The following is a 22,880-nucleotide window of genomic DNA, read 5'->3' as shown; positions in this document are numbered from 1 at the left end:
TGGATATGATTGACAACAGCATGGGGCAATTGCACAAGTAACAAATGGCCCTTTTCCATCTTGATTACATTAACATAACCGTGTGCACATTTAAAAATATTCATTCATGAGATGTGGTTGTCGCTGGCTAGGCCAGCATTCACTGCCCATCCCTAATTGCCCTTAAGAAGGTGGTGGTGAGCTGCCGCCTTGAACTGCTGCAGTCCATGTGATATAGGTACACCCACAGTGCTGTTAAGGAATTCCAGGGTCTTGACTCAATGACTGTGAAAGAATAGCGATATAATTCCAAGTCAGGATGGTGAGTGGCTTGGAGGGAAACTTCCAGGTGGTGGTGTTCCCATGTGTCTGCTGCTCTTGTCCTTCTAGATGGTAGTGGTCGTGGGTTTGGAAGGTGCTGTGCAAGGAGCCTTGGTGAGTTCCTGCAGTTCATCTTGTAGATGGTACACACTGCTATCACTGTACATAGGTGGTGGAGGGAGTGAATGCTTGTGGATGGGGTGCCAATCAAGTAGGCTGCTTTGTCCTGGATGGTGTCAACCTTTATGTGTTATTAGAACTGCAGACATCCAGGCAAGTGAAGTGTATTCCATTACACTCGCTTGTGCCTTGTAGATGGCGGACAGGCTTTGGGGGAGTCAGGTTTTATTCGCCGCAGGATTCCTGGCCTCTGACCTGTTCTTGTAGCCACAGTATTATATTCTATTCTGCCTGTTTCTCCTTTTACAACACTCTTCTTTACTGTAGAATGATTTACTTTCAGTGATCTCATTATTGCTTGAGCAGGACAAAAAACACCCTCAAGTTTAGTCTCCAGAACATGAATAGGACCACATTACCAGATTTAAAAATCACTTATTCTGTTGAATCTTTGAGCTGATTCAAGGACTATTGTTCACTTTATATGATTCAAAACTACCAGCAGTCTTAACAAAAACACAAAATAGCATACAATTACTTAAACAAAACTTTATTCAATCCCCTAATGAAAATCTGTATTTAAAACCTTTAAAAGTGAATGGAGTCTGGAAAAGATAAGGAAATTAAATTATCGTAATATAATTACAAATTGTAATGTACAAATTGTATTGTAATTATAAATGTAATCAAAAATTCATTGAGAATATACATTGATACTTAAACAGGTATGATCAATGTACAGGTTTGACAGAAATGTTTTACATATACAATTAGTTGCAAACAACAACTTTAAGATTAAACTTTTACTACAATTCTAAAGAGCACTTTAAATGTAGTAAAATAAATTTAACAATCCTCCAGTGAGATTAAAGGCATAGGGTGTGCAATATTGGATAGTCTATTATAACCGTCAACTATATTAAATATAATTTAGCAAACACTTTGCTTTACATGAAACTGGCAATAAACTACCAGTTTAATCCACTCACTGAAGGTGCACCGAGATTTCACTGGTCTGAATTAAATCAAGAATCCCCTCAATATCAGTGAGAAGAAAGCACCTGAGGACTCTTTTCGTGGAACATTTCAGACTTTCAATCAAAACTTGATTTGAATAAACATGCATGCTTATACCTGATCCACACAGGACAATGAAATAAAGTAAATGATTGATGCCACATCAGTGACATATTTATAATAAATTAAGCACCGGTCAATAGGATTTTCTTTAATGTAAAACTAGCTTATTTACCTTTACAATGATATTGAATCTGCAAAATGTGTAATAGCCCTGTTTTGTTTTGCATAGAATTTTCACCTTTATGTCGAGGCTCAGCGGGTGAATGACAAAATAGTTCCCTACTAAGCAGATCAGGAAGGTTTGAGTCCCTTGTCTGTGCTGAGCTAGCAGATCACAGCCAGGGCAGTACTAGCAGAAGAATAACTGACTTCAGTCAGTTACTAACAGGGCTAGGGAAGGGAGAAAAAAAAACAAATCAGCCACAGAGAAGTCTGTACCTCATGACAATCCTGTAAGCCCCAATGGAAAACAATAGGATAAAGTAAAAACAGGATTGAGCAAGGGTAGATTGGGGGAAACTATTTCCATTAGTTGGGGAGTCTAGGATTAGGGGGCATGGTCAAAAAATTAGAGCCAGACCTCTCAGGATTGAAATTAGGAAAAATTCTTATGCAAAGGGTGGTAGAAGTTTTGATCTCTCATCTGCAAATGGCAATTGATACTGGATCAATTGTTATTTTCAAAACTGAGATAGATAGCTTTTTGTTAGCAAAAGGTGTAACGAATAAGGGACAAAGGTGGCTATATGAAGTTAGGTCAGAGATAAGCCAATGATAGCATTGAATGGTAAAACAGGTTTGAGGGGCTAAATGGTCTATTCCTGTTCCCATGTTCTTATGTCCTGTCTTATCCTCCTAAATTCACATGAGCATTAGTCACTTGGAAAATGTAATAGAAGTCTGTGGCTGCTTAATGTCAATTGTCGCAGAAGACCTGGTGAGAAGATAATATGGGATTACGTACTTTGTTGCTGATCACTGCAGAAAATGGGAGAATATCGTCCACCTAGAATTTTTTTGTAAAATAATTCACTTTTTATATCTGGAATATGGTTTTGCATGTTATACATAACTCAAAAGGAGAACTTTAGAAACTAATTGAAGAGTTGCTGTTTTTGTGAGTTTAGTTTTACATTTGTTATTTTCTTTCTTCTTTCCCCTCTTCTGTTTACTGTTCTGATCTTTGATACATTTTTTGTAACTGAGCTACTATGGATTTGAGTTTTTGAGTTTGTTACCTTGAGCCATGCAATAGAGTCGGCAATAATTCCGTCGCTCCACTCCCATCTGTCACAAGACACTGACTATTATGTGCATGTATTCAACAGTGAAGGGGGTGATGGTGGCATGGTAGTAATGTCACTGCGCAAGTAATCCAGAGGCCCAAGCTAATGCTCTAGGGACATGGATTCAAATCCTACTATGGCAGCTCATGGAATTTAAAATCAATTAATAAATCTGGAATTGTAAAGCTAGTCTCAGTGCTGGTGACGCTGGTTCACTAATGTCCTTTAAAGAAGGAAATCTGCCATCCTTACCCCTGGTCTAGCCTATATGTGACTCCAGGCCCACAGCAATGTGATTGACTACTGCGCTCTGAATTAGCCTACAAATCCATTCAGTTCAAGGGTAATTGGGGCAACAAATGCTGGCTTTGCCAGCGATGCCCACACCCGATGAAAGAATAAAGGAAGATAGGGAAGACAGTGGACCCTGTATCCCACTGCTTGATGACACCATGTACTGGTGCTTTAACATGTTGTACTTGACCGATAACAAAAGTTAATGCTGTGTAAGCACAAAGACTCTGGGCAGAATTGTCTGGTCCCACTAGCGGCAAGCGTCATGGCGGGTGTGAGCAGACAATATGGCAAGAAGACCAAAAATCAGTTTTAACACCGTTGTAAAACCAGTTTGTGATCATCCGTTCCAGCCATCAATGGCGGGCTGCGTTTCCCACCGCCGCATGTCGGGAACCTAATTTCAATACTTTAGCATTTCATTATAAGCCCTGCTTGCCGGAATCATCCCCCCACGCTGGATCGTCTGAGCGCATCGGTGTGATTGCCCGAAGTGTTTCCCAACTGTACATAAGCGACATGCACCTGGTGGGCTGCACTTCGCTTGGGACTTCGAGGTTAGTTTGCCTACCTTGCTTTGGGCATCACTTGCAGTCATCAGCACCAGGCTTCGCAGGCAGCACCACATCACTTTTAGTGGAGCAGGTCTCTACCTACCAGACCAGCTGTAAAGCAGGCTTTTCAACAACTGCAGGGCTAGGGTTTGCTTGGGGAAGGGGGAGACATGGCCCCAGGCAAGGGAAGAGGCTGCAGGGCGAGGGCTGTACTGGGGAAGCGGGGGGTATACCAGGGTGTATGCGGGGGCACATATTGAACTGTGCAAGTGGCCTGAAGATTGTGAGGGCTGAAGAGGCAATCTCCAGTGATGATGAGGGTGTGTGTGAGAGAGAAAGTGGTGATGTCTCTTGAGCTAGCAGTGTGAGATGCCAATGAATGTGTGATGGTCTTGTGAGCGTGTGAGTTTAGAGTAATGAGATGGTTGCGTTACCCGGGCGGCACGGATGGGATCATTCATCGTCTTTCTGCACTGGATGGCCAACCTCTTGTGTGCAGCATTGGCACTGACCACCACTGCCACTACCTCCCAAGCCAAATGGTGAGATTGCTGGACCTCCTGGGGCCAGAGTGGGGGTGGAGGACATCACAGTGGGCCTCCAAAAGGCATTCCAGTGACGGGTCGCAACTTTTCTTGGCTTTCAGGACCACGTCTTCACTGGAGCAGTCCTGTCTGCAAGCATTGAGAACTGTGTGCGCGGCTGCAGTTTAGAAATGCCACCCAGAGTGAGGAAATGGTGAGGTAACTGTGTGGCAGACGATTCAGAGGCTGCCTGCCGGCAAGAGGGCGTGTTTCCTTTGCCTACATAATTAATGAGTCGAGAAGTGGACAATATGGCGCAAAAATCCGCCATTGTGGCCGGCAGGTAAAACGTCATTTTTCACACCTGCAAATGCACTTAGTGCAAATATGGGACAATTCCACCCTTGATGTGAATTTTTTTTTTTTTTACACGAAACCTGATTATTAACCATCAGTCCTAAAAAAAAAATTCCTAACTTAAAAAACTAATTGCTTTACGCAGCATCTGCGCAAATTGTAGTCAGATTTAATTTTGAGGACATCAGAAACTGGAGATAATTTATAACCTTGTTTGCAAGTGAATTTAATATTGAGTAATATGAAGCCATTACTAACAGAAATTAAGTGGCCTGGGAGCTGGAAGTATTGTCTCTGCTGGGAATAACATGACCAAAGGGGAGTGGAGCTTAAAAGGGAGAAAAAGCATATTCTTAACATGTGTTGCTTAATTCTATTTCTACTAAAATGTATTAAGATGGCTGGTGAAAATTCCAATGAGCACCAAACTATCATTACACGGGTGTGATCCTGATTATTTTTTTTCCAGCAGTGCAGTCTTTACTGCATGCATAAGTACATAACTTTTATAACATATGAAAAAATGCAGGAAGACCAAAATGTTTTCAGTGTGTAAGACCAATTTAACGGTGTCTCACTATGATTTGTCTTATGAGTTATCAATCAGTATCGTATCCTAAAATGGGTCCCAGCCATTTCTCAACATCTTCTGTTCTCATCTGTTTTCTGGCTGCATAATCTTCAACCTGTAAATCAACATCACATTCATATGAATTGCAAAGTTCCAACAATCCATCACATCAACACAAATACAGGTCAGATTTAGATATTGATCTGCATGTTCAAATATTGCATACTTGTACAAGTGCATTCAAAAAATCTGCTTCATAATGTGATTCTGCATTAAGTATATATTTAGTCAAAAAATTCCCTAGATATAAAATGAGACAAATTTAAAACACAAACTGTTGCATTTGTCAGACAGAATATAATATGGCAAACATTAAGTTTGCCATAATAGTTTCATGGGGCAGGATTGGATTTTCCCATTGGTAAGCCCGCTGGCCGATGCATAAAATGACACGTGGTGACGTCGGGCGGAACTCCTGACGTCACCCCGTCCCATTTAAATTTTCAGGTAGGCAGGGGCGCAGCAAAATCAGCTGTGCGCCTGCCCATCTGTCAATGGCCAATTGAGGCCATTGACAGAATCATTGAAGTAATTAATGGACCAGCCCGTCCAACCTTAAGGGCAGGCTGGGAGCCCTGGCGGGCTTCAGAAAAAGCATGAAACCTCATCCATGGGCGGGATGAAGTTTCATGTAGGTTTTTAAAAATTCAATTAAATCATAAGAGGGGACAAGTCAGGGATTTTTTTTTTCTATTTTTAATAATTTGTACAGTAGAGACAATCTCCCTGAGGCAGCACTTAGCCTCAGGGAGACGAGTGCGGTCTTTCTTGTGCTTGCGCGAAAGAGCACACTTTCGGGTTTAGGGATTCCCCCCCGCCCGAAGGAAGTGCACAGTGCTTCCATGCGGACGTCACGCTGGGCGGGCCTTAATTGGCCCGCCCACTTAAAATGGCGGCACGCCCCCCCACTCCGTGCGCCTGCTCTTCAACTTCGCCCCCCGATGGGGGGAAAATCCTGCCCATGCAAATCCTTTCTTTGGCTAACTTTCTTAGTTACCTTTATTATAGATGTGTTAAATGGGATATGTTAAATGGCAGCAGCATTAAAATAATTTTTTTACATCCTTCCCAATTTTCTCTTCTGAAGGATGATAACTTACCCCAATGACGATTATTGATGTGTGAGCCTCGATGGCTGGTATTAGAAGACTATTCAGTTGTAGGGACCATCAAAACTGGGTTTGAACTGCATCAGGCAACAACAAACACACTCGCAGCAGTATGGTCTGCATGTCTCAACTACTCAAATGATTCACTGAGGAACTTGCAATAACCTAGGATAGCTCAAGAACAGGATTCTTACGCCCTATCACTATAGATTTTATTTTTTTCTAAATGTTGATTTTCTATATTTTTTATTTTCCCTCCCCATTTGTATGTAGGTTTTACCCAATTCACTCACTTCTCCTTCCCTCATAGTGCACCAAGGCCAAAATAATAACAAGCAGCATCCTTTCCTGTACTGCCTGCTCTTTCTTTATCTAGCTTAGTAAAAGTTCCTCAGACAGCTCATCACTTAGTTCTTCCTCTGTGGCACCTATTCAGAGAATTTAGATCTGCTCAGTGCTGTCCCAGTCAGAATGCATTAGAAAATTCAACCCCAAAATCCACATTGACGGGTACCCTGCTGTATTAAAACACCGAAACCTTATTGCCCCTGTCATAAATCATAAGTTTAAGCCCCCCTTTAACACTTGAACACCTGTTTGGCTGACACTTCACTGCAGTGCTTAGAGAGAGTGCTTCATTGTTGGGACTGTTGTATTTTGAACACTGACATTAAACAAAGATCCCGCCTCCCTATTCGGATGAATGCTAAGATCCCATGGTACTTCTCAAAAGAAGCACAGTGCCTTCGAGTGTCCTGAACAACATTCTTTCCTTCACCAACATCACTGAAACAGATTAACTAGCCATTCATCGCTGCTTTGTTGTGAAATCCTTATATGATTAAATGCCTGCTCGACTTCCCTACATAATTTTAAACTAACTAATTGAATACAAAGCGCCTTAGAATGACCTCAGAGATGTAAGATGCTATGTATATATATATATATGCAATGTGCTTCTTTCAAATTAATGTCCAATACTGTACTTTTGAAATGTAGTCAGTGTTGTAATGTAGAGAAATGTGGCAGCTAATTTATGTATAGTAAGGATCCACAAACACCAATGGGATCACGGTCAGACAATCTGTTTTAATAATATTGGTTGAAGCACAAATGTTGACCAGAACACTAGGTGAATCCCATACTCTTCAAAAGTGTATGGGGTATTTGTGTCTGCCGTTAAAGTAATGGATGAGCTTCAGGTTTAACATCTCATCTGAAAAACATCACTTGTGACAGTGAAGCACTCCCTCCATGTTGCACTGATGTGTCAGTCTTGAACATGCTCAAGTAGAAATGATTTAGGAGGAAGCCTTTACAAATGTTAGAGTGGAAGAGGTTCAGTTATATTTATATATAATTTATATATAACTTTGCTAAATAGCCCCAAAAAATTGAAGGAGGTGTTCCAAGTTTAGTGTGCTTTGCCCACCAATTTCCACAGATTAAGCAGATTTAGCCTATTAAATACATTTCCTGGAACCAAATGCTTCATAAGTTAACCACCAACCTGTTCCTTAGTAATTTTACCAACAGCAAAATACATAGATTGTGGACTGGAGAAGTAAAGTCCGGAGACTGCAGCCGCTGGAGTCATAGCCAAGGATTCGGTCAATGCAATTCCTGTGTAGAAAGTAAAGAGATACCTCTTCAGTCTGATGTCCATGAGGCGTGACAATTAAATATTAAATCACCACCATTTATTGAATTTAAAGATGAAAGTGCACAAATTCTCTCAAATAATTTAAGAACATGGCATAGTTCTATTTATCTGATCCAGTTAAGGATACTAAATTGGTTCAGATAAATATGCATTGCTGCAACTTCAGCCAGAAGTTCAAACTGAGCAAGGAGGAATAAGCACAGTGTTAACAACTGAAAAGTCAAAATTGTAACATAACTGCTGTTCTGTTCTAACAATTCATAAACCCTCACTTCAATTCCTGCTGAACAACATACCAAATGAAGACTCTCTATTTATTACCTGTATCCTCTTCAATATTAGCCAGTTTCCACATTGTTATTTTTTCAGTGTGATCAGGTTGGGTTGGGTAACCTGGAGCTGGACGAATTCCCACGTATTTGATTCTATGAATGTCGGCAGCATCAAGGCTCTCATCAGGGGAGTAGCCCCAAAATTCCTTACGGACTCTTGCATGCATCTCTTCTGCAAAGGCCTTCAAAGTATGAAAAGAAAATTAAAAATCTCTGCAACATATTTTACAGTGTCCAAGCAGCAAGTCAAACTGTTCATCAGGAATTGATTAAATTGAATGGTATTTTGTCTACACCTTTGTCACATACAACACTGAGCAACCTAACAATTCAGCAAAGCAACAAATTCTACTTCAACGTTTTGTCCTCCCATCTGAACATCAACCTGTCTGTAATATGCACTTAAAGCCACATCTCACTTATTATTTACACATCATTTGTAACCACAGTATTTATATGGCTGGTCCAGTAAGATTCTGGGTAATGGCAACCTCCAGGACTTTGATTGTGGGGTATTCAGTGATGGTAATGCCATTGAATGTCAAGGGGAGATGGTTAGATTCTCTCCTGTTGGAGATGGTCATTGCCCTGGTACTTGTGTGGCACGAATGTTACTTGTCACTTATCAGCTCAAGCCTGAACATTGTTCAGGTCTTCCTGCTAAAATTCATCCAGCCTCAGGAGGAAAAGATAATTGGAGAAGGAATGATTTAAATTTTTGTAAGTTATCTGGTCCCAATGGGTTTGCTTATTATTTTAATACAGTCATGCTGCAACTCACAAAACTTTCTTTCTAAAGGGCCATGATCTTCATGTCTTGTGAGTTATGTCATGATGGTGTTTGTGTGCCAGTATTTTAACAACACATTTCAATATGACTTAGTGTATCATGTGATTGTAACTAAAAATACTTTGTCAAATGATTTTCATGAGAGGACATTTTGTTTAAAAAAGTTATATTTTTCCCTTAACATTACCTGTTGATTTTGGAAAAGTTGTAAAATATCACCATGCGCATTATCCTGCAACTTCTTAGTAAATCACTGAAAAACGAAGTTGAATTTTAATTTATGCCTTTCAAGACTAAAATTAATTTGTATAAACAGAACACATGTTGGTGGTTTGTTCAGAATAAACCACTCGTTACATGGTGACAGTGACTTCAGGTAGAAGATCCTCGGTCCATCTAGTTCCCCTGTCCATGTTCCTATGGGGCATTTCCAATAATCTTGGATCCCATTAGTTGACCAGAAGCAGTAAATTGCTTTTTTGAAACTCATTCGGGTTTTTTTTTGTTTCAGTACCCATGCCAATAATCTGTTTCACATACTTTTTTTAATTCATTCATGGGATGTGGGCTTCACTGGCTGGGCCAGCATTTATTGCCCATTCCTAGTTGCCCTCAAGAAGGTGGGGAGGGCTGCCTTCTTGAATCGCTGCAGTCCATGTGGTGTAGGTACACCCACAGTACTGTTAAGGAGGGAGTTTCAGGATCTTGACCCAGCAACAGTGAAGGAACGGCGATATATTTCCAAGTCAGGATGGTGAATGACTTGGAGGGAAACTTCCAGGTGGTGGTGTTCCCATCTGTCTGCTGCCCTTGCCCTTCTAGATGGTAGTGGTTGTGGGATTGGAAGGTGCTGTCTAAGGAGCCTTGGTGAATTCCTGCAGTGCATCTTGTAGATGGTACACAATGCTGCTACTGTGCATCAGTGGTGGAGGGAGTGAATGTTTGTGGATGTGGTGCCAATCAAGTGGGCTGCTTTGTCCCGGACGGTGTCAAGTTTCTTGAGTGTTGTGGAAGCTGCACTCATCCAGGCAAGCGGGTAGTATTCCATCAAACTCCTGACTTGTGCCTTGTAGATAGCGGACAGGCTTTGGGGAGTCAGGAGGCAAGTTACTCATTGCAGGATTCCTAGCCTCTGATCTGCTCTTGTAGCCACAGTATTTATATGTCTAGTCCAGTTTGGTTTGTGGTCAATGGTAACCTCCAGGATGTTGATAGTGGGGGATTCAGTGTAGGTAATTGAACGTCAAGGGGCAATGGTTAGATTCTCTCTTGTTAGAGATGGTCATTGCCTGACACTTGTGTGGTATGAATGTTACTTGTCAGCCCAAGCCTGGATATTGTCCAGGTCTTGCTGCATTTGGACATTGACTACTTCAGTATCTGAGGGGTCGCGAATGGTGCTGAACATTGTGCCATCATCAGTGAACATTCCCAGTTCTGATCTTATGATGGAAGGTCATTGATGAAGCAGCTGAAGGTGGGTGAGCCGAGGACACTACCCTGTGGAACTCCTGCAGTGACGTCCTGGAGCTGAGATGACTGACCGCCAACAACAACAACCATTTTCCTTTGTGCTCTGCATGACTCCAACCATTGGAGAGTTTTCCCCTTTGATTGCTATTGACTCCAGTTTTGCTAGGGCTCCTTGATGCCACACTCGTTGAAATGCAGCCTTGATGTCAAGGGCAGTCACTCTCACATCACCTTGGGAGTTCAGCTCTTTGTCCATGTGTGAACTAAGGCTGTAATGAGGTCAGGAGCTGAATTGCCCTGGCAGACCCCAAACTGGGTGTCAGTGAGATGGTTATTGTGGGCCAAAAACACATTGGCTAGAATTTTCGGGTCAGCGGGTGGGGGCAGGGCCCGCTCGCTGACGCATAAAATGACGCGTGGTGACATTGGGCGTGAGTCCCGATGTCACCGCGCATCATTCAGATTTTCAGTTCGGTGGGCGCGTACCCGAGTTGGCAGCCCGCCCGCCGAACTGTCAAAGACCTATTAAGGCCATTTAAATATCAATTAAAACACTTAATGGAGCTGCCCGGCCAACCTTAAGGTTAGCGGGCAGGCGAAGAGTCCAGGCGGCCTTCGTATTTATCATGGAACCTCATCCATGGGCGGGATGAGGATTCATGAAGGTATTTAAAGTTTTATGAAAATTTTTAATAACATTCATGGACATGTCCCAGCTCATGTGACACTTTCACATGAGGGGACATGTCTTAATTTTTTTTTCATTATTAAAATTTTCAGAACTTCAACTAATCCCCCTGAGGCAGGGAGATTTCTGCGCTGATTTCTCCCGGACTCAGGCAGCCCACCCCCGCCCGCACAGGGAGCGCTCAGCGCTTCCAGGCGCGCGTCATGCTGGGTGGGCCTTAATTGGCTTGCCCACGTAAAATGGCAGTGTCCAGCCGATCGGGGGCACTGATTGGCTGAGCGCCCTCTGGCGCACAACCCCCCCGACGGGAAGAAAATTCTCCCCATTAATTACTGACGGCCTACAGAATAGAGTAAGTTTGTAAATCTTTCTCTGCATTTTGAAATTCTCTTCTTTGACAGCACAAATTCAGCTATTACCCATACCCATCTTTAACGGGATTTCTCTTACAGCCAGACAATGAGTTAGGATCAAACCTAAGATGAAAAACTTAAAAATGTATGCAACTTAACCTTTCAAGGATGGCCAACTCTTATTGTTGAAGTCACAACACAGCTTCTCAAATACAAATTATCCAACATGAAAGTGTTAGTTTTCATTAAATTTGTAAATTGGACTGCAAACTCTGGTTAAATATTTGGTTAACGAATATCAGCCTCACTTCAGCTAGCCTGTCTGCCAAGGCTTTAACCATTATGCTGCTGTAGTCATCACCCTCCTCCTCGTACTGTTTGCTCAGCAACTCAGCACCAAAGCATGCCACTGCAAACACGCCGATATAATCCAGCACGCCAGAGTCACTTGGTGCTATGAAGTCGGAGATGCAGCAGTACTTATCCATACTAATGGAGTCCTTGTCCACCTGGAAAACATGGAAGTTGAAACAATTGCATTTACTGGCAATTGACAAAATCATGCTGATGGCTCACAGGGATATTTCCCGACAAGGAAGAGCACAATTATACCTTCAACAATTATGGCACTAGACAGAATAATCATTTACACACATACAGGATGCACTGAGAACTATGCATGCACCCACTACTGGAAGCAATGTGACGCTGGCAATGCAATGTTCATGTAATTTACTGTTACTTCTGCTTGAGTAATGCAAAAAACCCCCAAAATCTACTCTTTTATGTTTAATGCTTTGTACTTGCAAGTTTTTTTTTATTCGTGGGACGTGGGCGTTGCTGGCTAGGCCAGCATTTATTGCCCATCCCTAATTGCCCTTGTTTAGAGGGCATGTTTAAGAGTCAACTACATTATAGTCGTATGTAGGCCAGACCAGGTAAGGACAGCAGACTTCCTTCCCTAAAGTAGATTAGTGAACCAGATGGGTTTTTGCGACAATTGCCAATGGTTTCATGAGACTTATAATTCCATCAGACTTACAATTCCATGTTTTTACTGGATTCATATTTCACCATCTTCCATGGTGGGATTTGAACCCAGGTCCTCAGAACATTACCCTGAGTCTCTGGAATACTAATCCAGTGATACTACCACTATGCCACCGCCTCCCCTATGTTTGTTAAATTGCAATCACTCTTTAAGTTTCTTTTTCTACTTTGAAATCAAAGAGATGGCAGTACATCAATGCTCTGTGTGAATTCACTCCCTCAGCTCTCCAGTTCATTCCAGAAGAGTCTCCAACAATAAGAATCTATCCTTAGTACAGGTGCCCTGACAACATGCTATCATGCTAACTAATGATCAATAAAGAAATCCATCAAGATGTAACCAGAGCCTATTCTCGCCCTCTCAGCAGCCAATGTTTTAGCTCCACTGCTCAGTGTGGGGAAGAATCTGCTGCATGCCCTTCCCCACCAAACACCACACTGCCCCCCCGCCCCCCCAACAAAACTCCAGGAAATGCAGCATGATATGGGGAAACCCACAGAGAAGTAAACTGGTCATGTAGAAGTCAACTGTTCTGGGGAGCATAATAATATATACCGTTGCTAGGGTTTAAAAATCCAAATATGTTAGAACCTTGAATAGAACTTTTAGCCCAAAATTATATGGAATGAGTAATATACCAGCTAATCACTTTTTTGTTGCCAATTTTTCCACCTCTGAAAATTCTGTAATCTTGCTGGGATGTGGGTGTCTTGCAAATACCATTCATCCAAATGCCATTAATAGTAAGTCTAGACAGTGTGTGCTGTCAGTCTATTCAACTGCAGAGGGGAGCAGAACTGAGTTCAATCATGTCCTCACATGTTTTATTTGGACAGGAAAGTGGAGTTGAGGTAGAAGATCAGCCATGAATGTACTGAATGGCAGAACAAGCTCAAGGAGCTAAATGATCTACTCTTGCTGCTATTTCTTATGTTCTTGTGTTAACAACAGGTATCACTGGACAATGATTAGGTGGGAGCCCATTTCTGATTTTTTTCTTTCCTAACCAATGACCCAGGTTAGCTAAAAGAGGACAGGCAAGGGATCATATCCAAGATTTACCTGGTTAGCATGCATCGGTACTACACTAGGCAGTGCATTTGCCAACCGAGAAACTGAATATTTTTAACTGACAAGAAAATGTCGTACCTGTTGCCGTAAACCATAAAACTTAGCCACTGGTTCACCAGTGTGGGGCAAAGCATCCTCTGCAAACAAGTGTATGTCATCCCCAACACTTTGAGCTGGCCAGAAACCTATAATTCCTCTGGCCGTTAATCTCTTCTCTTCAATCAGCGTGTGCAGCATATTCTGTGCATCTTGAAAAACCTTCTTGGCTTCTTCACCTGCAGGTTAATTAACAGGTTATGCCTATTATGAGGGTAGGATGTTGAGATAGTGCATAAATATTACCCGTTCTCTAGTCAATGCATGGCAACTTCTGGCCTACCCTTGAGACTGCTTGATGTGGCCAATGGGTGCAACAAAAAAACAGATGAAAGCTACCTTTCATAAGAAGATTCGGGCAGCAATGTCTTCAAATTGCAAACTCTGTCGATGGCATCATAACATTACAATCATAAAAGAGTAATGGCAGCTAAAGGTAAAGAAAATAATAGAAAGGAATTTTAACATGAAGTCTTTATTAATTTGGAAAGGTAATTTTATTGGCACTAACCTACTGTCTTGTCTTTAAAGATTCTGGGATATCCACGATTTGGGTATTTTCCCTTCAGCTGCCAAACATCAAAGAAAGGTTTCCAATCAATGTAGCTTATCAGTCTCTGCAGGTCATAAGCTGGAAAGGATTGTGTCCCAATAAAAGTTGGCTTCACTGTAAAAGAAGGAGATAGTTTTGATCACTTTAAAAGTGCATTGAACTTATGCTAAGATTTTTAAAAATTATTTTTTTCCAATATACTAGTTGCCCTTCATGTCAGTACTGTCAAGATCATTCACATCATAGTAGCTGCTACAGTCAAACTCATTTATCCAGTTTAATTATGTTAAGCCACCCTAAATCGGCTATGTCTGTGTAACCATATCAAAACTGCACAACAGCCTTGTTTTATACTCACAAGTGATTGGTCAGCAGGGCGACAGAGAGAGAGAGGATGCCAAATCCTTTGTGAATGCCCAGACAGCTTCAAATCTTGGCTTTAGTCATGGGACCAGAGGGCAGAGGCAGAAAAACGGAATGTCAAAGGAGAGGTTGGAGAAATGCAGCCTTTTACCATCAAGACGGCAGGAAAATCCAAAATCAGTGTCCTTTTAGGCCTCTTGATAGCCAATTAGAGGGGCACTGACAAAGGAGTGCCATAACTCAAATTGGTTAATTGTGCGCAGGAATGGAAAAGAGGGACTGGATGACTGGATGTAACGCTCCTCCGCTGGCGGGTTTGAAGGTGAATGTCTTGTTAAATCCAGCGGGCGGTGTGCCTGCCACCTTCCCACTCACCCCTTCCCCCACAATTATACCAGCGGTGGCAGTGGTCAGGTGGCGTGCCCTTCAGTGGGTCAGTTAATGCTCACTTAAGGGCCTTATGCTGCCATTGCCGGAACTTAACACGCAGAGAGAGAGAGGGCCATGTCAAATGACCAATCCGGCAGGTTTCCTTGTGTGGGCTGTAGGCAGTTTGCTCTCCCACCATGGACTCTCAAACCCCAGCTCCCTCTCTGAGGCCAGGCAGTCTAGCACATGATAAGACCACAAACTATATCCCTACTGATCTAGCATCACACGCCTTAAGCGCTGCTGGCCTCTGATTTGCTGGTAGCTCTTTGAGGTGGGACTTCCTGTCCCTGAGGTGCAAATATCGCACCTCCAGTCTACTAACAGCCAACTGGCTGTTAAATGACTAAGGAACAATCAATGTTCCTCTCGGCAGGCTCCCTCCTGACTTTTTAGCTGGAAGCTGGAGGCTGGCGGGGGGATCCAGTGTCTCATATGATTCAGTCCAAGGAGTCATTTTTAATAATTAAAATAAAAATGAGGGCAGTAAAAGTTCTGATACACAAAATGGAAAACAATATTTGAAGACAGCCAGGAAAGAAAGTGAGACAGAGCAAAAGAACTTGCAACTTTATTTGCATTGCTCCCACAACACAAATTCCACAAAATTATTTTAGCAGTGTCTTTCAAAGCTCTTTCAAATTATAGACACTGATACACAAAATAGGGGCAATTTTAGTGTGGTACTTTCTTTGTTTTCCCTGTATTACTCCCAGCTGTGGTGGACTGTATTGGTTACAACACATTGCCTGTGTCCCAGAACAACTCTTCCATTAATTTCTCCTGCCTCTTGGTGAGGTATCTCTGGGTTCCTGTGGTGCCTTTCACAGACTGAGCTGATGAGAATGCAGTTGCTGTATTAGAGAACCAAAAAACTGCACCACCAAAAATTCCAATGTTTATTCTAACTGACAAAATATTTCAGACGTCTGGTACCAACAGCGCTGTCTGTTCATCTCCCACTAGCCCTAAATTAACTGGGCCGACTGAGAGAAGTCTTCCCTTTGAAACTTTAGATTTTCATTATTAGCCTGATATTTTAACTTTAGGCGCCTATACATTGGATCATACTGTGGCTACCACCCTCTATTATAACATTAGCCCAGATCTTCTAATTTCTGGATAGTCAGAGACTGGATGTACGCTGGAAGATGCACTAAGCGACCCTCAGAAGTCCCAATGCACTGGTTCCGTGGGATTTGCCTGGGAACTTCCAATGGGCAGTTTCCCACACCCACACTCTCCAAAAAAAAGTCTCCAACTCTGAGTTAGAGTCGGAGACATTGGACGGTTCCAACTTACTTAACTGAATAGTTACCCAGGAAATGTTAGATAGGAAAATCCTAGTCTAACTCCTGGGTAACTATACAACTGACCCCCCAATCGCTCACACTGACAACTACGAAACCCCCTGACTCCCCTGACCCAACCTGACTCTCACGACCCGACCCTCCTGACCTGACTAACTCCTCCCACCAAAACCTCCCCCCCTTGACACCCCCAACTACCACTATCCCCCGACCACCGACCCAACCTGACTAACTCCCACCACCCGACTTCTCCCCTCCGACCCTCCTGACCTGACTAGTTCCCAACACCCAACTCCCCCTGACCTGACTAGCCCCTAACCCTCCTATCTAGCCTGCACTACCTGACTCCCCCACTGACCCTCCTGACCCAACCTGACTCACTCCCATCACCCGACACTCCTGACCTGCCCTGACTAGCCCCCACCACTTGACTACCCCCTGACCCGAGGTAACCTCACCTGACTAGCATCCAACCTGACACCTCCTCCTGAGCTGACCACCCCAACCCATCTACCCACTCGTACACCCTGCCCACCTGCCAAACTACCCAGCTGCCACCCTAGCTATCTGCTACCCTACCTCCTTACCTGCTCTCCATAGCTTTTCAAAAAAGTTTGGGGTATTTAAACTCTTTACTTACCAGAATATGGCAGCTAGTGTCATTAAACAGGGACGTGGTTTGCCTTCCCTTGATCCAGCACTACAAAGAGACAGTTCCATTTCAGGTATGCTCCACATTTCTGGAGAAGCCAGAATCAGGACTCTCGGCCAGAAATGTAGAGCTCTGGCATGGCGCAGAAAATTAAGAGTGGAATGGCAATCTGACGGCATGGCAATCTTTTGAAACATCCAGATTATTTTAGCAGAAGCAATAACTTCACAAATATATAGTGCCAATTTGTAGCAATGAAACAGTAACCAGACTGTGAATCACTGTGCTGCAGTTAACTCTTCTCTTGCAACCTTAATGATGAACTAATCATCAAGCTGCACGGGAGTGGTACACACTTGAACTTTCACCCATAAAAACATAGCTCAGAATAAGAACAGGACATTTGGATCATCAGGTCCATGCATTTCATGCAGAAGATCTCAATTACTGGTAACTCTCCATATTGTCTTCCAAACTCCTATGTGGATCAAACAGATCCATTACAATCTCAATATTCCTTAGCCCTCCTCTGTGACAGGCACTTTTACATTCTCAAGAAGATGTGCTGTTCACAGGTACTTCCTTTACTGAACCAAACTATATTAGAAAAATAGAAAACGAAAGGACCAATTTAACCTGGAAGATATCTACATGGTTCCAAATGGTACAATTCTGGAAAAAAAGGTCTTGTGTCTTTTCTTAAAGTTAGAAATGATGCAAAGAGATGTAAACAAATATAAATTAAAATTCACATTAAAAATACCTCTGAAAATAATTTCTACAGTACTGACTCAAATCTATCTGTGACAAGAAGAATGTTATTAAATAGACAACTTTTGTTAGTACTGACCTGGTTTAGGATGGGAGAGCCAATCTATATGAAATCCTCTAATCCTGGCTTGCTCTAACGTTAAATATTTTCTGTCCTGCAAACAGTAACATTTCTGATTAATGAACAATCATCTGTGACACTCATTAAACATATCTGATCGCCTCCCCAGCAATAATTGCAAAGAGGTCAGGATTGTCCAAACCCTTGCAAATATAACATTATGTGAATGGAGCGAGAATAGAATAATTGGTCCATTAGCTCACTCCTTCCTCAAACCATGTGTAAATTGCTCTAACATGGCTATTTAAATCACCCGAGAGAAAGTTTCTCATAAATATTTATTTTTTTCACTAGCCAAATTCCAAAGTATTTATCCATCCTCATATCTGTACCATTCAATCCAGACCTATTCTCATTCACAGAAAACACTCCTTCCCCTCAGAAAAAGAGAAACTATTATGTTTCAAGTATTTGATGTACAAATCACTTTCTAAACTGACCATTAAAAAGTCATAATAATCCTGTCGGATCTCTTCATATTCTTCAGTTACTTCCTCAAAGTAGTCATCTTTCAAGTCATCATCTAAAAGTTGAGAGCACTACGATTGAAAAAACAACAGAATAATGAGACACACTCCAAGTTAAAAACTGTTGAAACATTAATGTTCAACGCAGCATAAAAATGACTGCATGAGATACAAGCTCAGAAACAATGAAATTATATTTTACATGTCAATGGCCTGGATTTTCCGGCCCCATCATGGCGGGACCCGCTGCGGGAGTTTCAGCGACCCAGCCAAAAGTCCATTGACTTTCAGCAGGACCGGACGATCGCGGTGGTGGGCGGGGGCCGGAAAATTCCGCCCATTGCAAAAGGTGGTTTCAAAACATGCAAAATTCTACTGTCTGTCTTACATTTTAGTACACTTCATTAAAGTTGCTAAATAAGTATGGGGCCTACTATCCAAGCATTGATGTTAAAAATTTAGAGTTGTGAAGTGAAAGCGGCATTGTTTGCGTAATAATGAGTTTAGAAGCAAGAACTGAGAAGAGCAGTGCTTGGGAATAGCGAGTTTAGAAACAGGAGGTGAAAGGGGCAGTGTTTGTGTAACAGTGTTTTAGAAAGTCATCGCTCCAGTGGTTCAAGGAGATGATCAACTCCTAACTTTCTGAATGCAACTAGAGATGTCATAGAGACCATAAAAAGATTTTCATAATCAAGAAGCCTAATGACTGACCCAGCTGGGTGGTGCTCTGAAGGCCACTTCAAAATGGCAATAGCTGGAGTGTATGTTTCCTGAGCAGCAGGTCCAATGACCGTATTTTGAGTCTCTGCACCATTCATGTAATTTTGGCTAGTTAAAATCGGCCTTACTAATACTTTAATACTAGTAGAGTAAACCATCAGTTAGTTATAGATAGTAGAGATGACTTGCATTTAGACACCATTGCTTATACATGTTTTTGAATTTCAGCTGCACAGATAATGTAGTAATTAGATGAAGAATATCTGCTAAGTCCTTCTTATTGCAAAATGAGAAGGTACATAAAATAAATCAAATAAACAACTCCAAAATGATAAATAATCCTCCAGTCAATGATCAAATAGATGCAAGAGCAATCTTACAGGAACACTTACCACAACAACACTCTTAGAAGCATCTAGAACATGAATTGCAGGTGCACTATACTTTGGTGCAATTTTGACAGCCGTGTGTGTTCTGGAAACAGGAAAAACAATTTAGATGCAACCTATCAAAGTCAATTTAAGGATATGGTAGTTGAGACTCCCAATGGCTTAATTGGTCAAAGCAGTGAGTAGCTGAACCATACAAACTAGGCAGACTCTGACTGTGCAAAGTTTTCAGATATTAGCTGGGGTAGTAGCAAGCAGGTTGAACAACCATAGTAAACATTCCTCTATATAAAACACACATATATATACAAATATATGAAGACTAATTCTGCAGTAGGTGCAAATAGTATGAGATCAAGACTGGAGCATATCAGACTGATCTCACTAAAAGTACGTGGGAAGAAATAAGAAATGTAGTGGACATGAAGCCAGATAGTTAAGATACTGTAGGGGAGTAACTGATATGAATAGTGTAAGAAAAAAATATATCACCGTTCCTTCACTGTCGCTGGATCAAAATCCTGGAACTACCCCACAAACAGCACTGTGGGTGTACCTAGACCACATGGACTGCAGCGGTTCAAGGAGGCAGCTCACCACCATCTTCTCAAGGGCAATTAGGAATGGGCAGTAAGTGCTGGCCTAGCCAGCTATGCCCATATTTATTCATTATTTATGAATGAATTAAAAAAAGACATTTATCTACATTAAACAGCAAGTCCAACTGTAATTGTCCTCCCTGATTTAGAAGATTGTGAATGTACATTTGTTAACTAATTTGTCAGCCCCTTGTAGTTTATCCCCTGCAAAGTCGTGTGTGAAAGGGGCAGTTGGAATGAATTGATGCGTTTTCTGTTATGTCTACAAGTTAAAAACAGCTTTATTTCTAAATTAAAATACTACTAATTCCTCATTCATCGCTCCACAATCCAGCACTATTTTAAAATAAATTCCTTAAAACATACATATGTAAATGTTTGGAGGGTAGCAAGTCCTTACGATTTGCTGATGAAGAAAGGATAAAACAAAAGGCCACAAATTATGAATTTGCCCAGTTCAAATCTACTATCAAATGTAGTAATAAACTAAATGCTCGAAAAAGAATGCTACCAGGCTGTAGAAATCAACTCAAGTCTTTGATGAATTGAAGTTAAGACAGGTTGAATAATCGTAAATGAGTAGAAACGTTACATAAGCAACAGCTTATTAGTAACAGGTTATTTGGAAATACAAAGTCAGCATCTGTAAAGAACTTTGATGTCAGCATCTGAGGCATAAGCCATCATCAGAAAAGACTTCTGAATAAAAACGGTTTGAGATTTCCACCATTTCCATTCTTTTTCTTTTATTATATCACTTAATATGAAGACTTTCACCAGCAGCTCTAGTCATACAGGGTGTCAATAGGTTTTGTCGTTCTGTGCTTCTCTCTCAAAGCTTTTACTTTGTCAAAATTACAAAAGAACGTATGGCTATCATTTGCATTGAAGAACAAAATATGGACCCAAATGACTAAAAAGTAACCCAGATTACTGTGTTTTTTAAGAACTGTTAAAATCTACATACAGGTTTGTATCAGAGAGACTTAGAGTAATACATCTTACAAAAGGTTTGTATGTAAATTGAATGGTTTCAGCCTTAACCAATTATCTTAACTGATAAGGAGACTATTGTCCTCTATCTGATCTTTTCTTCCCATCACCCACACAGAGGTTTTAGTGATACTCACACAAACAAAGTAAATGATATATTTTATAAATACAAAGTTGTTCAGATTGGATTGAAGATTGCTTGTAATGAATTTGAAAGAAGAAATGATAAAACTCTATTCTAGCCAGTTACTTACTTTGAAGTTGTTGCTCCACCAATCAGTAAAGGCTTTTTCATACCCAGTCGTTCCATTTCCTTGGCAACATATATCATTTCATCCAAAGATGGTGTGATGAGACCAGACAGTCCAATAATATCTGTCATAAAATGTAAAAGAAAATATTCAGCTGTACACATTTATAATTCTGTTTTTTCAACTAAATCAACACTTGGTCAGATGTGATCCCGATTGGCAGGGATTTGAATTGACAATCTCAGGCACGGAATTGTGCAAAACCATCAGGGGGAGACCAGAAATAGAGATAAAATTAGAGAAATGTATTTCTGAAACCACTTTTGTGCATTTCCTAGCAGTTGGCTGCGAGGGCACTGCCAGAGGTAAGGACTGGGGCAAATTAGCTACACACCATTGTGACCTGGAGGGACGCAGTGAGAGAAGGCAGGAGAGAAAATAGCCTGCTTCCAAATGCATTAGAATTTCAATCTTGAGAGAGCCACAGAGGTGGTGAGGAGTTTACATAAAAGGGATGAAGACTAAATAATCTAAATTTATATGAAAAAATGCTAATTGGTTCTTGAACACCTCCCAGTAAGTTAGTTGTGGAAGGCCCTTGGCAAAAGTTCAGGATCAGCTTCATGCTCGCAACTTACCCACTGCAACGATGTGCACAGAGAGAAAAATAAAACAGAAACGAACACAGCATGAAGAATTTTTAAAAATTTGTGTCTGTAAATGAATGAGTTTAGCTGCCAAGCCTACTTAATGGAGTCAGGGATATTGTCATTTTTACCTGCTTTATTCTCGATAGCTGCTCGCAGTATCTTATCACATGGAGTCATAACTCCTAGATCAATCACTCTGAAATGAGAATTAAAAAGCATTTTTAAAAGTGGATTTATAAGGAATTCATTGAGCTGTAGAATCAAAGCGCAGCTTTGAGAATGAGAATGTTTACTTTCATTAGTCTAGTTAATCCTAACAAGGCACACCATTATGAACTACCTGACACTCTATTTAAAGGTCACATCATCTTCTGTGGACAATACAATCCACACAGTGTTCACTGAATTTCTAGCATTAATCCCCAATATCAGGTCCAAAGATAAAGATAGAATAACCATCTGTAGAAGATTTGGTGTTCAGTTACAAGATTGCAATCAATTGCGTAAGATCACATTGTAATAGGAGCAAAACCTTCATCCTGCTCCAAACTAACAGCATTACAACAGAAGGTTTCAAAAGCTGGTATCCTCCACAAATTTTGCCATTAAGTATATTCATTGGAATATACTTAAAAGATTGTTTGGAACTTTTGGAAACTGATTCGATCATTATTGTTTTCTAAATACTTTTACTATCAATATTTTATTATTTATGTTGCATTGGGATTATAAATCCTGTAAATAAATTTGATTAGTAGCTTTAGTTTAAATTATTGGTCTGATAGTGCAGCTTTGAAGGAATAGGACTGGATATTGAGCATCCTAATTAACTTCCAGTGC

General features: G+C 41.2%; 1 protein-coding gene across 1 annotated transcript in view; it reads right to left on the bottom strand.

Moving 5' to 3' along the window:
* Positions 1 to 954: 954 nt before the first annotated feature.
* The window catches only part of mtr (5-methyltetrahydrofolate-homocysteine methyltransferase), an 86,253-nt gene continuing 64,327 nt past the window's right edge, over positions 955 to 22,880 (bottom strand). The window contains exons 23-33 of the mRNA XM_078557283.1: positions 22,169 to 22,236; positions 21,394 to 21,514; positions 19,551 to 19,632; positions 18,412 to 18,510; positions 17,930 to 18,005; positions 14,284 to 14,439; positions 13,755 to 13,951; positions 11,863 to 12,063; positions 8,240 to 8,432; positions 7,766 to 7,878; positions 955 to 5,201 (exon numbers count right to left, since the gene is read on the bottom strand). Of these exons, the coding sequence (XP_078413409.1) occupies positions 5,115 to 5,201; positions 7,766 to 7,878; positions 8,240 to 8,432; positions 11,863 to 12,063; positions 13,755 to 13,951; positions 14,284 to 14,439; positions 17,930 to 18,005; positions 18,412 to 18,510; positions 19,551 to 19,632; positions 21,394 to 21,514; positions 22,169 to 22,236 (1,393 nt within the window). The 3' untranslated portion in view covers positions 955 to 5,114. The remainder of the gene's footprint in view (positions 5,202 to 7,765; positions 7,879 to 8,239; positions 8,433 to 11,862; positions 12,064 to 13,754; positions 13,952 to 14,283; positions 14,440 to 17,929; positions 18,006 to 18,411; positions 18,511 to 19,550; positions 19,633 to 21,393; positions 21,515 to 22,168; positions 22,237 to 22,880) is intronic.

The sequence above is a fragment of the Cetorhinus maximus genome, chromosome 14, assembly GCF_964194155.1.
Source record: "Cetorhinus maximus chromosome 14, sCetMax3.hap1.1, whole genome shotgun sequence".
Lineage (NCBI taxonomy): Eukaryota > Metazoa > Chordata > Chondrichthyes > Lamniformes > Cetorhinidae > Cetorhinus > Cetorhinus maximus.
Note: the sequence above shows the minus strand (reverse complement) of the source record. Positions and strands in the feature narration are given on the sequence as shown.